A 14,345-nucleotide genomic window follows, 5' to 3' on the forward strand; every position below is an offset into this window, starting at 1 on the left:
CAATCTGACAGATTCTGGAGTGCATTACAGCTCTAAATATAAATATAAACGATAAATGATCTTAAATAAAACAAATACATGTATAGAGATGGTATATAAGTATAGAACTTTACTCACATGGGAAACGGAGGCCATGTGAATGGTTTGTGAGCACAATTAAGTGCCCTCAGCATGCCATGCCATCTAATAATTGTAGGAAACAAGTCCAAAAGGCAGTTGACTGTGTAAAGTCACATAAAACAACACAGAAATACGATAAATATGCTGAGATCAGTGGCTAATCTGCAGGATTCAGCTGAGGTGACGTGACGGCGACCAACGAGACCTAGCTGTCACTCAAGTGGCCACGCCCTTAATTATGCAAACTTAATATAACTTAATATAAAGGAAACAGATGAGTTATAAAAATATTCACCCCCTCACAGTTGTCATGAAGGGTAATATTAGCTGTATTAACCAAAATCTTTGTTTGTCTCAGGCTGTAAACACCTTTTTTTCTGCTGTAAAGTTGGCCATTCTAACAGTGGGCTCAATTGAAATTTGCTCTGTTTTGGAGCAGGAGCGGCCAGGACTAGCGGAATTTCAGATGAATTGCAGTTTAGTTACTTCCGTATTGGCTTCCTGAGGGAGAGCGGGAGGTTGCCGCTTGGTTTCCACTGCCAAAAGTGTACCCTTTTTGAGGGCGAGGTGTTTGACAGTTTCAGATGACATAATTTTTACTCGAGGATATGTCTACAGTAAAGCTGTACGACATATCATATGAGCAGCAACTCACAAAACATGCTTTACACGCATAAATACTGTATAAATGTTCTTTACTAACCTTTCATTAACATGATTAGATTATAACTGCAGATTAATGACAGTGGGAAATAGCCTACTGTAATGTCTGCGATTATATGTCAGTAGTTCAGCAAGCCTCTGCCCTTCCTCAGTGTAAATGAACATCAGCTGCTTCAGGCCAACATCTGCATCAGCAGGAGGATGAAGATGAACCCAGGGTGGACATTTCAGCAAGACAATGAGCCAAAACACAGCCGAGGAGACTCTCAGATGCTTTCAGAGAAAGAAAATCAAGCTGTAGAATGGCCCAGCCAATCACCTGACCACAATCCGATAGAGAATACAGAATAAAGCTCAGATTTGATAGACGAGGCCCACAGAAGCATCGAGAGTTTGACACTCTGTGAAAAACTCACACCTGAGCAATGCATGTGACTCCACTACTACCTGTCCAAACAGTTTACAAAAGTTGATTTTGTATGCTAGGTGCCCTGCAAATGACCACATAGTTTCCTATCATGCTCTGATCCAGAAAAGCATGAGGATGCTGAAATGCCGATGCTGTTAGATGTGTGTAAACTAGCGGTATAGAAGCGCTCGGGTGTGTGTTGTACCTGCAGGCAGGTGAGGGGGTTGAGAGTGGTCTGGTTCTGTGTCAGCGGGACGCCCTGCGGCAGAAGAAGAGGTCCTGCTCCCAGTAAACCATGAAGACTGTTGATGTTCCCTAGAGCGGCCAGGTCACCTGAACACACACACAAACACACAAAATATGAGAATCACCAACATACTGTGTAGGCATGGGCCGATAACCGATTTCAAGGTTTACTACGGTTTGGAAAAGTCAGTTTTAAGACAGCAAAATGGTTTCAAGGTATATGCAATAGAGGTGTGCACCTACACTGGTCTCACAGCTTGGTTCGGTTACGATTATGTCGATTTGGTTTAATTTGATATCTCGGTGCATCACAATGCATTGATGATGCTTTCCATACATAATTCAAAGGCTGTTTCTCAATGTGTTCTTGTCTGTACTTGCGTTCTTGTGTCCTCGTGAAACGTCATCAACAATCGCCAAAGTACTGTTCCAATTCAAAGTTCACATCTTGCCAAGTACAGATAAAATTCCAGGATGTGTACTTGTGTCTGCTCCTTTGGCCAAGGATGCATCGAGAGGTGACTTGTGCGAACTTGTGAAGCTCAGGAATCTCAGAATGCTTTGCAGCTAAACCAGCAAACGCTAATGGCGGAGGAGAAAACCCGCACGGTTTTAAAAATACTCCTTTACTGTGTCACAAAATAAAGTTTTAACAGTTTTTCAGGTGAGAATGTAGTTGTTTTAAACCCAAAACAGTAGTTTATTTACAAAAATAGTGCATCTTTGACTATGTGCCTCAGCTTATGCGGACTTCCAGACTGCCAGCGGGAGCTCCAGAATCACCTCCCCTGCCGAGAGCAGCTTTACTTCAGCCTGTCCATCTCGGATGTACCGCTGGATCTCACTCTATTGTAGTTAAAACATGATATTTAATACATCTTGTTAAATCTATTATTTGTTCTCAGGTGTGTTATTTTGGCAGTATTCTTTTATTCCCTTTTATAATTGTCTTTAATTATGTTACCGTGTTGTACGCTGTTTGTCTTTGTTTACCAAATTGTTTGACGTAATCTTTATTTCTTATCGTGTATCTTTAATTCTTATAGTGTTTACACTTGTATAATTACTAGGGATGTAACGGTATTGTAAATACCGTTAATAAAATATTAAATAATATTAATTTTTTTCGATATTACCGAAGTCGCATGACTCGGTAAAACTATAGGTCTTCTGAGAAAATTTGCTCAGGCGAATGAAGCGAACGGGAGATAGCGAAAACTACAATTGCCATCAGCCCATGCTTGACCATCATCCCTTGCGGTCTGTTGTCGCTACAGATCCAGTAATGCGGAAATGGAGTGTGCTGCTAGAAGCGGGGATGAAAAGAGCTGGAAAACTCTAAGGCCCTGTTTACACTAATGCGTTTTAGTTTGAAAACGCATAAGTTTTGCTACGGTTACGCCAACCGTCCACAATACGCCGGAGTTCTCGAGCGCCGAAAACTGCAGCTCCGTCTCAGTGTGGATGATGGAAAACGGAGACATCTGAAAACGGAAGCGGGGCTGCAGACGTTTGCCTCTCTGATTGGGGCTTTTCCTGAATATTAAGTAGCCTAACACACAGTTCAGTCCTGCATTATCTCCGTGTAAGTTCAGACTTCGCAAGTTTGATCAAGGCTGCAGTCTCTTCTTCTCAGTTTGATATGGAAAAGCAGATTATACCGAGGACACGGGTAAATCTTCAAAGGGAACAGTGTACTTTATAACTTCATTCACATCACCCTGGCTTGTTTCACTTTCTCAACAATAAAATGTAAACATGATTTAAGGAACTGCCTATTTTCATTTTAATATTAGCAACTTAGACAGCAGACATGTTGAGGCGTCGTGCTGCATAAGATGAGCGTCATCTTCACTGTGTGGATATTTATAACAAAACGGAGCCGATAACAACTGCCTCCTTTCAATTTCAGTGAAAATACGAAACACAGCCTCTCTTTTGCCAAAAAACGTTACCTGAGAACAAGTATTAGATTCCAATGACCAAAGTCAGGGAATATGTCGTTAGATAAAGACAACAAGATAAATGAAATATCCCGTTTAATAAATATAGTGAGATTAGATCCAGCGGGAGATGCTTGATGAGAAGTCCGACTAGCAGAGCTCTCATCTGGGTAGATGGGCTGAGTGTGATTAAATGTTGAATGTGATGAGTTTTCAACAATACTAAATTGAAACTTTATTTTTTTACATGGTTTAATAATTTTTTGTCATTAAAATTGAAGTTCCTGTTTCAAAGCTTACAGATAGATGGCTAATTTGTATGTCATTGACACTTTTGGCACTTTTTTGGAGTATTTTCATAAGTTTTGTTTTTTCCTGTAAATGATTCAATAAATACCGTACCGTGACATTCATACCGAGCTATTACCGTACCGTGAAATTCTGATACCGTTACATCCCTAATAATTACCATTGTAGTTTATTAAATCTGATAATCAAAGATACGTGTCTGTGTATAATAACTCATTTCACTTCATTTATATGAATTTGTGTACATTTTCTTAAATCAAAAATGTAGATTTATAATGTAAATATAATGTTAATTACAGGGTCGCGCTTAATGTAAATAAATCATTTTATTTTTAATGTACAGTGAAACCAATGAATTCATGGTGAGGTAAGTGACGTTGTAAAGTACACTGCCGTTTCATTTGAAGAAGTACCCGACTTGCGTCCTCCGGAGTTCGTTCTTCCAAGTCTGAACTTCCAAGGGCGCAAGTCCGAACTTTGCATACTTGATATTGAGAAACAGCCAATATTTTTACTTCACAGCACAACAATTCGGGTATTTTAATATTTGTATTATTATTGTATTATTTGTACATTAAACCTCTATGATTGGTCACTCGCTCAACAGAAGCGGCGATCACAGCTGATCCATGATAGATGTGGTGGAGAAAAGTCGCTCTGCAGACACGCTCTTGTATCGCTCGTGTAACAGCCGAGAATAGAAGAAAAGTCATGTCCACTCACAATAAAAAAGGTCATGTCATAGTACCATATTATACAAAAAAAATCTCACCGCAGCTGAGTGCGAGAAGTTTCTGTAAACGGCCAAATAGTGGTGATATTAATAATAAATAAGGGTGTCAAGATTTCGATTTTAAATTAATTTTAAATTGAAATCGATCGAAATTTATGCTTAATTTAGATTATCGAATCAAAAAATAGAATCGTCGATGCTGCCACGCCCCCATGTCACGTCAGCTTGGCTTGCCAAGCGGGGAAAAAAAAGACGCTTGTTGAAGTGCTTGTTAAACTGTGCAGAAGCAGGAGACCCGTCGACAGAGCTTAAACCCTCTCCTCTTTCAATGAAGTCGCCGGTGTGGAAGCATCTGGGATTTCCAGTGAGTTATGTTGACAACGTTCGTGTTGTCGACAAAAAAAACACAGTTTTGCTATGTACGTATTAGAGTTCGTCTGATAGACAACACCAGCATCGCGTTTTTTTTGTGCACCTTTTTTTACCGACACCATTATAACGACACAGACCACTGCCTATTCACGAGTCCCGCAGAAAAAGTGATTGACAGGTGGTAATTATGTGTGTAACTTGCATTTATTCATTTACTGTATTATTTATTTATGGGTAAAACAAAGACCATGCAGGTCAGGTAGTTTAAACGGTAGGCTACAAATAATTAATTCGTTATTAATTAATTAATTAATTATTCATAATCAAAAATCGAATCGAACCGTGACCTTAGAATCAAAAATGTAATCGAATCGAGGTTTGGAGGATCGTGACACCCTTAATAATAAAGGTGAAAAAATAGGAAGTGCTGCAGTGGACGATGATGAAGAACACACAGACAAAAATCCTCAGTCGCCGACAGCTGTTGTTACGGGCCAACCAAGCGGCAACAAGGAGGTCAGGTGGTTTGGAGTGCGTTGTGAGCTGAGCACTACCGAACGCAGAGGGGTGAAGCCGCGGCCCTGGTGCTGAAGGAGCGCATGCTGCAGTATTTTCCCGGTGAAACGAGTGCTTGCAAGACTGGGAAATCCCACATTCAGAAAATCCAGCAAACTTCAGATCACTTCCTTAGAAGAAATGTTTCCTGACTACAAAACGCTGCTAAAGTGGCGCTACCCAGATAGCAGGTAGTAATCGGCCCGAGCTTGGCTGCCCTTTCGGCGCCTCTGGTTCCAGCTTCCGACTCAGCATCGGCGAGTGTTATCCATGCGTTTGTGATGCGGCTGTAAACCACTGGCCCGATTCCTGTTAACCATATCTGGCTCGAATCTATCTGTAGAGTCCGGGTCGCTTCTGGCAAGGACTCTCCAGTGTGGCAGCAGAACGCGGCTTCAGCCTCCAGAACAAATTTAAAACTGTCAGGAGAAGTCAACTTTCCGAGGCAACGACACAGAATTTAATGACGACTGCCTCTGCATCAGTCTCTCTTGATGCGCTTGATTACGCACAGGCCAGCACCCAGCTCAGGTCGACGCAGGAGGAAGATATGAGGAAAGGCAGATATGAGTTACTGTTCATTTATTAAATAAATAAATGAATAATTTAGCTAATAATAATATATTAATAATAATAATATATGCCCGTCGTGCAGAAAATCCTGATCTTCTGAATTTCTGATCACTTCCTTAGGAGAAATGTTTCCTAACTACCAAACGCTGCTGAAGTGGAAGTGAAGATATGAGGTAAGGCTTTATTATGAGTTATTGTTCATCTGTTAAATAAATTAATGAATAATTTAGCCTGTATGCTCGTCGTGCAAGTTCATTATTAAAATAGGAATGAAAAAAGCGATTAGAAAATATGCAAATTAATTGACGGTCAGTAATAGGTTATGACGGAATTTTTACAAACCTCTCCGTCAAAATGACGGACAATGAGAAAGTCTAATGTGACCTCTGATATATAGATACATATATATATATATATATATATATATTCCCTTATAGTGCATGTGTTTGGACTGAGGGGGAAACCAGAGCACAAAGATGTTATGTTGAAGGGTGGCACAGTGGATAGCACTGATGACTCACAGCAAGAAGGTTCGAGTCATGGCTGGGTCAGTTGGTGTTTCTGTGTGGAGTTTGCATGTTCTCCCAGTGCTGCCATTGGTTTCCTCCAGGTGCTCCGGTTTCCCCCACAGTCCAAGCACATGCGCTATATGGGAATTGAGTAAGCTAAAATTGTCCGTAGTGTATGAGTGTGTATGGGTGTTCTGCTGTGTGAAACATATGCTGGATAAGTTGGTGGTTCATTCCGCTGTGGAGAGCCTCGAATAGTAAAGGGAATAAGCCGAAAAGAAAATGAATGAATGAATGAAATTGAAGACACCCTGAATAAATGTATCTGATATATAAATATAATGCAAGGTGAAAGCTCTGTTGACATCTGCACATCCACACGCAGTAAAGCGCTCTGCATCAGCAGTTTCACACTCAGACGATGTCACAGATGCGACTTTATTTCAGAAAAAAACCCTCCTGGACTCCGTCAGTCAGTGTGAATGAGTCTGCTGAGTCGGCGGAGATGTCAGCGCTGGTTCAACATCGCCCAGAGCAGACCGTCGGTTCAACCCCACTGTAATGACAGCAGGCAGGACCACAGAGTTCAAGCGCAGACAATAAACCCTCACTGAGAGAAACTGCTCTACTGTGGTGAATCTCAGCGCTGTGGACATGGAGGAACCGCGGAGAATCAACTAGGAGGAAACCAGCAACGCTTGCTTTTTTTGCACCGCATCAACTCACATGTCATTTTAGCTAGCGGTCAATTTATTTGGGTTTCTCAGTGACTGATGCCGATTACTTTTGCTGTTTATTTACCAACACATTTCTAAACGTAAAAGTATTTAGCTGAAAGTGACATTTAAAGGCCTCACTAGGGTAATTAGTGTAAAGTTAGGGTGATTAGGCAAGTCATTGTATAACAGTGGTTTGTTCTGGAGACAATCCAAAACTAATATTGCTTAAGAATTGCTTTTATTCTAGTAGAAATAAAACATGCCTATGCAAACACATGCCTCCCATTAGTGCTGATATACAGCTATATTGCACTGCTACGAGTGTGATATTGCGTTTAAACAACAGTTTAACGGCACAATCGTGCATATAAATATGAAAATCAAACACAGAGAGTCTAATAACCCCTTTTTATTAGGAACTACTTTCTTCCACCATTCATTCACATCTGCAGCTGACGTTAGAACCATAGACTGTAAAATATATGGACGTAGTATCCGTGACGTCACTCATAGGTTTCTGAAGAGCACAAAAGAAGCCACAAGTAGGCGTGGCCAACCGTGACCATTTTGTTCGCGCATCATCACACCCACGGCGGGATACCAAACAAGGGCAAAGAGGCGGAGAGTGGGCGGAGCTACAGACACCTGCTGGCATTTAGCTTGGACCTGGCTCAGACACACTTTACTTTGGGAGAAACGCTTAATACTTTATCATCTGCGACTCGTTTGTGTTCTGACCACTTGTGCTTGGTTGTACACTATATCAGTGGTTCTCAAAGTGGGGGTCGAGACCCCCTGAGGGGTCGCGGTGCAATGAAGAGGGGGTCGCCTAGTGATTTCCAAAAATCTATTTATTTTTATTAAACCATAAGAATTAACATATTTTATCCATAACTATATTGAAAATAAAAATAGTCGTTTATAGTTACTATATACTATATAATTACTATAGTAGCTTATAGTTACTAGTTCTATTGAATTGCGACCCCTGGGGTTATGACATTATATTAAAGGCAGCAATAGCGACAGATGCATTTTGATTTTATAACATCAGGTTATACTTTCTGGCACATTTAAAGCACTGACACAAATTTAATTGGTGTGTCTGCGTCATTGCATGCAAGGTTTCTGTATTTATAACCACCTCCGAGAATATTGGGGGTCGCGAGTCACTGGAATTGTTATTTTGGGGGTCGCGGGCTGAAAAGTTTGGAAACCCCTGCACTATATCAATAAAGTGTTTAGTCTTTTAAAAACACTGCTGTAACACACTGAGCCACTAAACATTGTTCTTATGACGTTTTTCAACAGGAGGAAAACGCGAATTACTTCCAAACACTTCAGATATAGTCTGTGTTAGTAAATGCAGGACTATTGATGAAATCCAGCATAACACTGTATGACAACACTTCAGATGACTGATCTAGAGCCCACAGCTAATCAATCTGACAGATTCTGGAGTGCATTACAGCTCTAAATATAAATATAAACGATAAATGATCTTAAATAAAACAAATACATGTATAGAGATGGTATATAAGTATAGAACTTTACTCACATGGGAAACGGAGGCCATGTGAATGGTTTGTGAGCACAATTAAGTGCACTCAGCATGCCATGCCATCTAATAATTGTAGGAAACAAGTCCAAAAGGCAACTGACTGTGTAAAGCCACATAAAACAACACAGAAATACGATAAATATGCCGAGTTCAGTGGCTAATCTGCAGGATTCAGCTGAGGTGACGTGACGGCGACCAACGAGACCTAGCTGTCAATCAAGTGGCCACGCCCTTAATTATGCAAACTTAATATCACTTAATATAAAGGAAACGGATGAGTTATAAAAATATTCGCCCCCTCACAGTTGTCATGAAGGGTAATATTAGCTGTATTAACCAAAATCTTTGCTTGTGTCAGGCTGTAAACACCTTTTTTCTGCTGTAAAGTTGGCCATTCTAACAGTGGGCTCAATTGAAATTTGCTCTGTTTTGGAGCAGGAGCGGCCAGGACTAGCGGAATTTCAGATGAATTGCAGTTTTAGTTACTTCCGTATTGGCTTCCTGAGGGAGAGCGGGAGGTTGTCACTTGGTCAGAACAGCAGAAGCTGTTACTAATTCACCCATGTCACTGTAGAGCTAGTGTTTGAATGACTCTGCCTAAAGCGATGATAAAACTGCTGATTTTGCTCACACTTTAAGATTATAAGGCTGAACGTGATATGAAATGCCATCCATCTACAGAGATATCTTCTTACAGCGTTACAGTTTACAGTATTTCTCTGTTGCAATTGCGATATCACAATAATTAACCCTGAAAATAACAACGAGTTCACTAACGTCACCAGACTGCTGTTGTGTTTGTGATAAGAACTATTTTACATTTTTTAAAAATGGGCATATAATAGGTCTGATTTCAAGATGAATGCTCTTACCCAGAACCCCCGGGGCGAGCAGCGGCGATAGGAAGTGATGCGTCTGGCTGTTCTTGTCCTGCTCCGCCAGCGGGTCACAAACTTCTGGCCCCGCCGACACCAGAGGGCCGCAGGACACCGAGGTAGAAACTAGAGCAGGGCTGGACAGAGTCCCCTACAGCCACACACACACACACATTATTGCACAAACACAACATAACACACAAAACAACCATGAACAACTACGCATTATGCAAGCGTGATTTTACATCTGCCTCAGTTCAGTTAAAACACACCAGAGTTGGTTTGTCTCCTTAGCTTGGTTGGTTTAGGCAGGTGTAAAAGCAACGATCATTTTTTGATGCGCACCAAAACAAATGTACCGAGACCTGCTGGAAATTGTGGTCTTGCTATGCTTTCAAACAAACCCTGGAACATTTTGTTTGTTGTAAGAACGTAAAAAGACCCAGGTGCAAAAAATACTTCATGTTTTTGGACTAAACCAGCTGCCGTAGTGCTCTAGGCTGGTTCTAGGCCAGTTTTAAATAGCAGACGACAAACCTGGTTCGGCTAGATCACCGTCTGCTGTCAAAAACTAAGCTCAGACTCCATTTAAGGAGAACTGTACTTTGGAAAACTAAGTTTCTGAAATTATTTTTCCTCACAGCTCTAGTTAGGAGTTCAATAATGCTCATAAAATTAATGCCACATTGGAAAGAATTTTTCAAATCATTAATTAATCATTTGACCTTTTTATGTAATTAACCTTATCATTAAAATTGCACAAATCCCCTGCAATTCCACCATTAACCTCTAGGTAGGGCTGTGCAATTAATCGAAAATCCGATTTCGATTTTGGCTTTTAACGATTATGAAAAGCCATTAATCGAGATAAACGATTATTCCATCGCGTACCGCCCCTTTCCAGTTGTACACGTGTGAAAACTCTTTGCCTCTGCAAAGCTCAGTTCCACGTGACAATGGCTAAAAGCATGTGCTGTAGTGTAACTTTTGTAGCACGAGATGCGCATCATTTATATTTTTAAAAGCGCGAAAGAGCACGTGCTGTTGTGTGTGTGTGCGCCGTGCTTTGCCTCGGACAGGTAGCGTGTGTGTGTTTGCGCGCACGCCGCGCTTAGCCTCGGACAGCAGAGCACACACACATCTAACGCGATCTTAATGTGAGCGCTTTAATGGTCAAATACATGCACACTTGTGTCTGAGCGCGGTGTTTAGTGATTATTCATATTAACCCTCATTTGTTTAATATATAAACAAGTTGAGAATCAAAAGACACGAGAAAGAGAAACCATATCAGAGCCGCACTATTCTTAAAGTGACAGTGTGCGGTATTCCTGCTGCTGCCGACTGTTTTCATTATTAATCAATAAAATCCAAAATACAGTGAAGATGCTGAAAGCACAGTTTAAACATGACAGATTTAATAACTCATTTCTAATAACTGATTTCTTTTATCTTTGCTATGATGACAGCACATTATATTTTAGATGTTTTTTAAGATACTCAGCCTAAAGTGACATTCAAAGGCTTAATTAGGGTAAATAGACAAGCCATTGTATAACAGTAGTTTCTTCTGCAGACAATCAAACATATATATTGCTTAAAGGTGCTAATAATATCAAGCTATTAAATTAGGTTTCAAAATATTCAATCGTGCTTTTATTATAGCTGAAATAAAACAAATAAGCCTTCCTCCAGAAGAAAAAATATTATAGGAAATACTGTAAAAAAACCCTCTGTTAAACATCATTTGGGAAATATTTATATATAAAAATAAATTTACAGGAGGGCGAATAATTTTGACTTCAACTGATAATCGTTTTGAATAATCGTGATTTCAATTATGACCAAAATAATCGTGATTATGATTTTCCCATAATCGAGCAGCCCTACCTCTAGGGTTTAACCCATGTGTGTTCTTCAGATTGACTTCCCTTTGGTTATGTTAGTGACTGTTTTTGCCCCCTTGACTTCCATTATAAGCACATTTATTGATTGATATGACAGCATATAATCATGCATTCTTCATTGTTGCTGGTTTTCCCTGTTGGGATTTTAAGGTAAAACGTGTTATTTTTACTGTTGATCATCAGTTGTCAGCATTAACCCTTTAGATCGGCCTGTGCAAAAGTTTCTGGCTTTTATATAGAGCTCAGTGGTGTTAAACCGCAGATTATAGTGTGTGCGCAGAAATACACTTAGGGTGCTAGTTAGTAATGCACATTTATACACAAGTATTTCTGTGTATAAAGCACCCGTATCGTACCAGTCAGTGGAAACGGGCCTTAAGACTGAATTTGCACACACTTGACAAATAGTCGCAGGCCCTGATTGGGCCAGTAACGATCCTGTCTACTGTTCTGAAAGCCCCGGGCCACCAGGCAGTCCTTATTATTGAGGCCTGATATAGAAGGCAGAAACTAAGCTTTACTGCACTGCACCTGATGATCAACAGTAAAAATTAAACATTGTTCCTCTTGCCTAAAGAAAAACCAGCAACAATCCAGAATGCATGATTATCTGCTGTCATGGATTTGCAATCAAAATCTGATTATAATGAAAGTCAATGGGGCAAAAACAGCACCAACATAGCCAATGGGTAATACATTTGCCCAGAGTATATTATTGAATTTTTTTTAAATTTCAAAGCATTTTCCCAAAATATGTGTCCAAATAAGATTAGTTACCAAAAATCCTCCCATTTGCTGAAACAGAGAGAAATATGTGGCCAAATAAAGACTCAAAATCAGCCCAAAGTGGATGAAATGACACAACAGCTCACAAGAGTTTAAGGTTATATCCAGTTGGGAAACCTCATCACAGTAGAAGCATGCAGACTATGAGCACACACAGCGGGAGCATGCATTTAGTGTTTGGCAGTGCGAATACCTGAGAATGCGGCGGGGGGGATGGCGTGTGGTTGGGTAGGGGTTCGGTCTGTGCGAGAGCTGCGGCCAGCAGAGCGGGATTGAGGGACAGGAATGCGGGTGGAGGAGCAGCGAGAGGGGCAGAAAGCAGCAGCGACTGGCCGTCTGCACCCGGGGCAAGAGTCTGAAGAGCCTCCAGAAGCCCCGGCCCCATCAGCACAGAGTCCAGCAGAGCAGGTGGCTTTTCCAAAGACACCCCGTCCGCAAACACCTGCTGCGGCGGCGTAGGAAGCTCCAGATTGAGCGCCGGTAATGGCAACATGGCTGCCGGATTCTGTCCGAGAAGCAAAGAAGCCATTAGGAGAGCTTGAAGCCCTGGGGGCTTTTCTCCAGTTTCCACCCCTGCCACCGGGGGCAGCGCTGCAGCCGATCCTGCAGGATTTAACAGGCTCAGGAGATTAAGAGGGAGCTCGGCTTGGTTGAGAAGGTTAAGAGGAGATCCCTGGTTCCCAATGGGTGGATGCTGAGATTGATTGCTGCCTGGCGTCGAGGGTTGACTGCCCGTCCAGAGGCCGAGAGGTAGGGAGCCTAGGAAGGGCGGCAGAAGGGAAGGCAGGCCAGCATTGGAGGACAGAAGCTGGAGGAGCTGTTCTTGGGTCATGAAGGGAAAAGCCTCGGCCAGCGGGAGGGAGATAGCAGGGTCTGTGGCTGGGTTGGTAAGGTCAGAAGTTGGGGCAGTGGATAACGAGAGGCCGTGGTCGGGCTCACAGCCAGCCAGCAATCGTGTGTCTGAGTCTATCGTCTCTACAGGACCTGCAAAAAACAAATAAATAAAGTGTAAATAAAGCACCAAATACTAAAAGCTGTAGTGCAGAATTCACAAGATATTCCAGTGTTAAGTGTTAAAGTCACATTATTATTGTCTTTCTTTTCTTGTACATCCCTTTAAAACCTGTTCATCTTTATTTTTTGTTTTTATTTTATTATCTAAATAAATGTGCTCTGCCTCAAGTGCTCGATCAAGCCAAAAACAATCTAATAAGTAGAAAGAATCAGCCCACAGCCACTTTAGCTCTCAAAAGACCATTTAACTGGTCAGCGCAGTGCTTCCCACAGGTTTGAAATATACCTGCGGTGGTAGCCGGATTGAAATACACCATTTACCCACATCACATAAATAGTTAATAATATGCCACAAACAAAATATAATTGTGTTAAATTGAATTAGGATAATTTTATTTTATCAATAATTTTATCAGGGCTTAACATTAACTTTTTTGATAACCGGCCACTGTGGCTAGTAGTTTTCCTACATTGCTAACCACTCGTCATTTTCACTAGCCACACTTTTATAGGGAAAATTATATAAAATATTATATAAAATATTTAATTATATTAAAATATTGTAGGGAAAATATATTTTATGCACATAAAAATGACTTTGAAATGCTAAAATTACTTGATTTAGAGTTTGCGTTATCTCCACCTGCCTCCTCATTTATTTCACTTTTTGCGTTTCGTGTATGAGCTCAATAATCCTGAGCAAATGGGTCAGGGTTTCATAATTACAATTAGTTTATTTCATATAATTTTCAGAGCTCAAAATGAAGGATTTACCCAATTTATCTCTGACCAGACCAAACATAAACAATTAATTACTTTTTTATTGTTTTATTCTTTTCTTTAATTCATTAAATAATGCAAAAAAATGTAAAAGTGTCAAAACAAGCTGAATATAGCTGTATACTATACTTTTTATTTAACAAAACATATGCACAGTAATCTGTCCTGGCTAAAGGTCCCAGATCACCAGTTAACCACACATAAATGGGGAGTTAATTTTGTGAATCTTGTTATTATTTAATAATGTTATTGTAAAAAATGATAATTAAAC

At 40.6% G+C, this 14,345-nt stretch overlaps 1 protein-coding gene across 2 annotated transcripts in view; it reads right to left on the minus strand.

Annotated features, from left to right (window-relative positions):
- The window catches only part of mbd6 (methyl-CpG binding domain protein 6), a 39,568-nt gene that overhangs the window by 5,770 nt on the left and 19,453 nt on the right, over positions 1–14,345 (minus strand). Inside the window, exons 7-9 of one of the 2 annotated variants that reach the window (XM_685268.9) lie at positions 12,474–13,264; positions 9,585–9,738; positions 1,398–1,525 (exon numbers count right to left, since the gene is read on the minus strand). In XM_685268.9, the coding sequence (XP_690360.3) occupies positions 1,398–1,525; positions 9,585–9,738; positions 12,474–13,264 (1,073 nt within the window). The remainder of the gene's footprint in view (positions 1–1,397; positions 1,526–9,584; positions 9,739–12,473; positions 13,265–14,345) is intronic. The other variant, XM_073954784.1, reaches the window with a different exon arrangement.

The sequence above is a fragment of the Danio rerio genome, chromosome 6 (assembly GCF_049306965.1).
Source record: "Danio rerio strain Tuebingen ecotype United States chromosome 6, GRCz12tu, whole genome shotgun sequence".
Taxonomy (NCBI): Eukaryota; Metazoa; Chordata; class Actinopteri; order Cypriniformes; family Danionidae; genus Danio; species Danio rerio.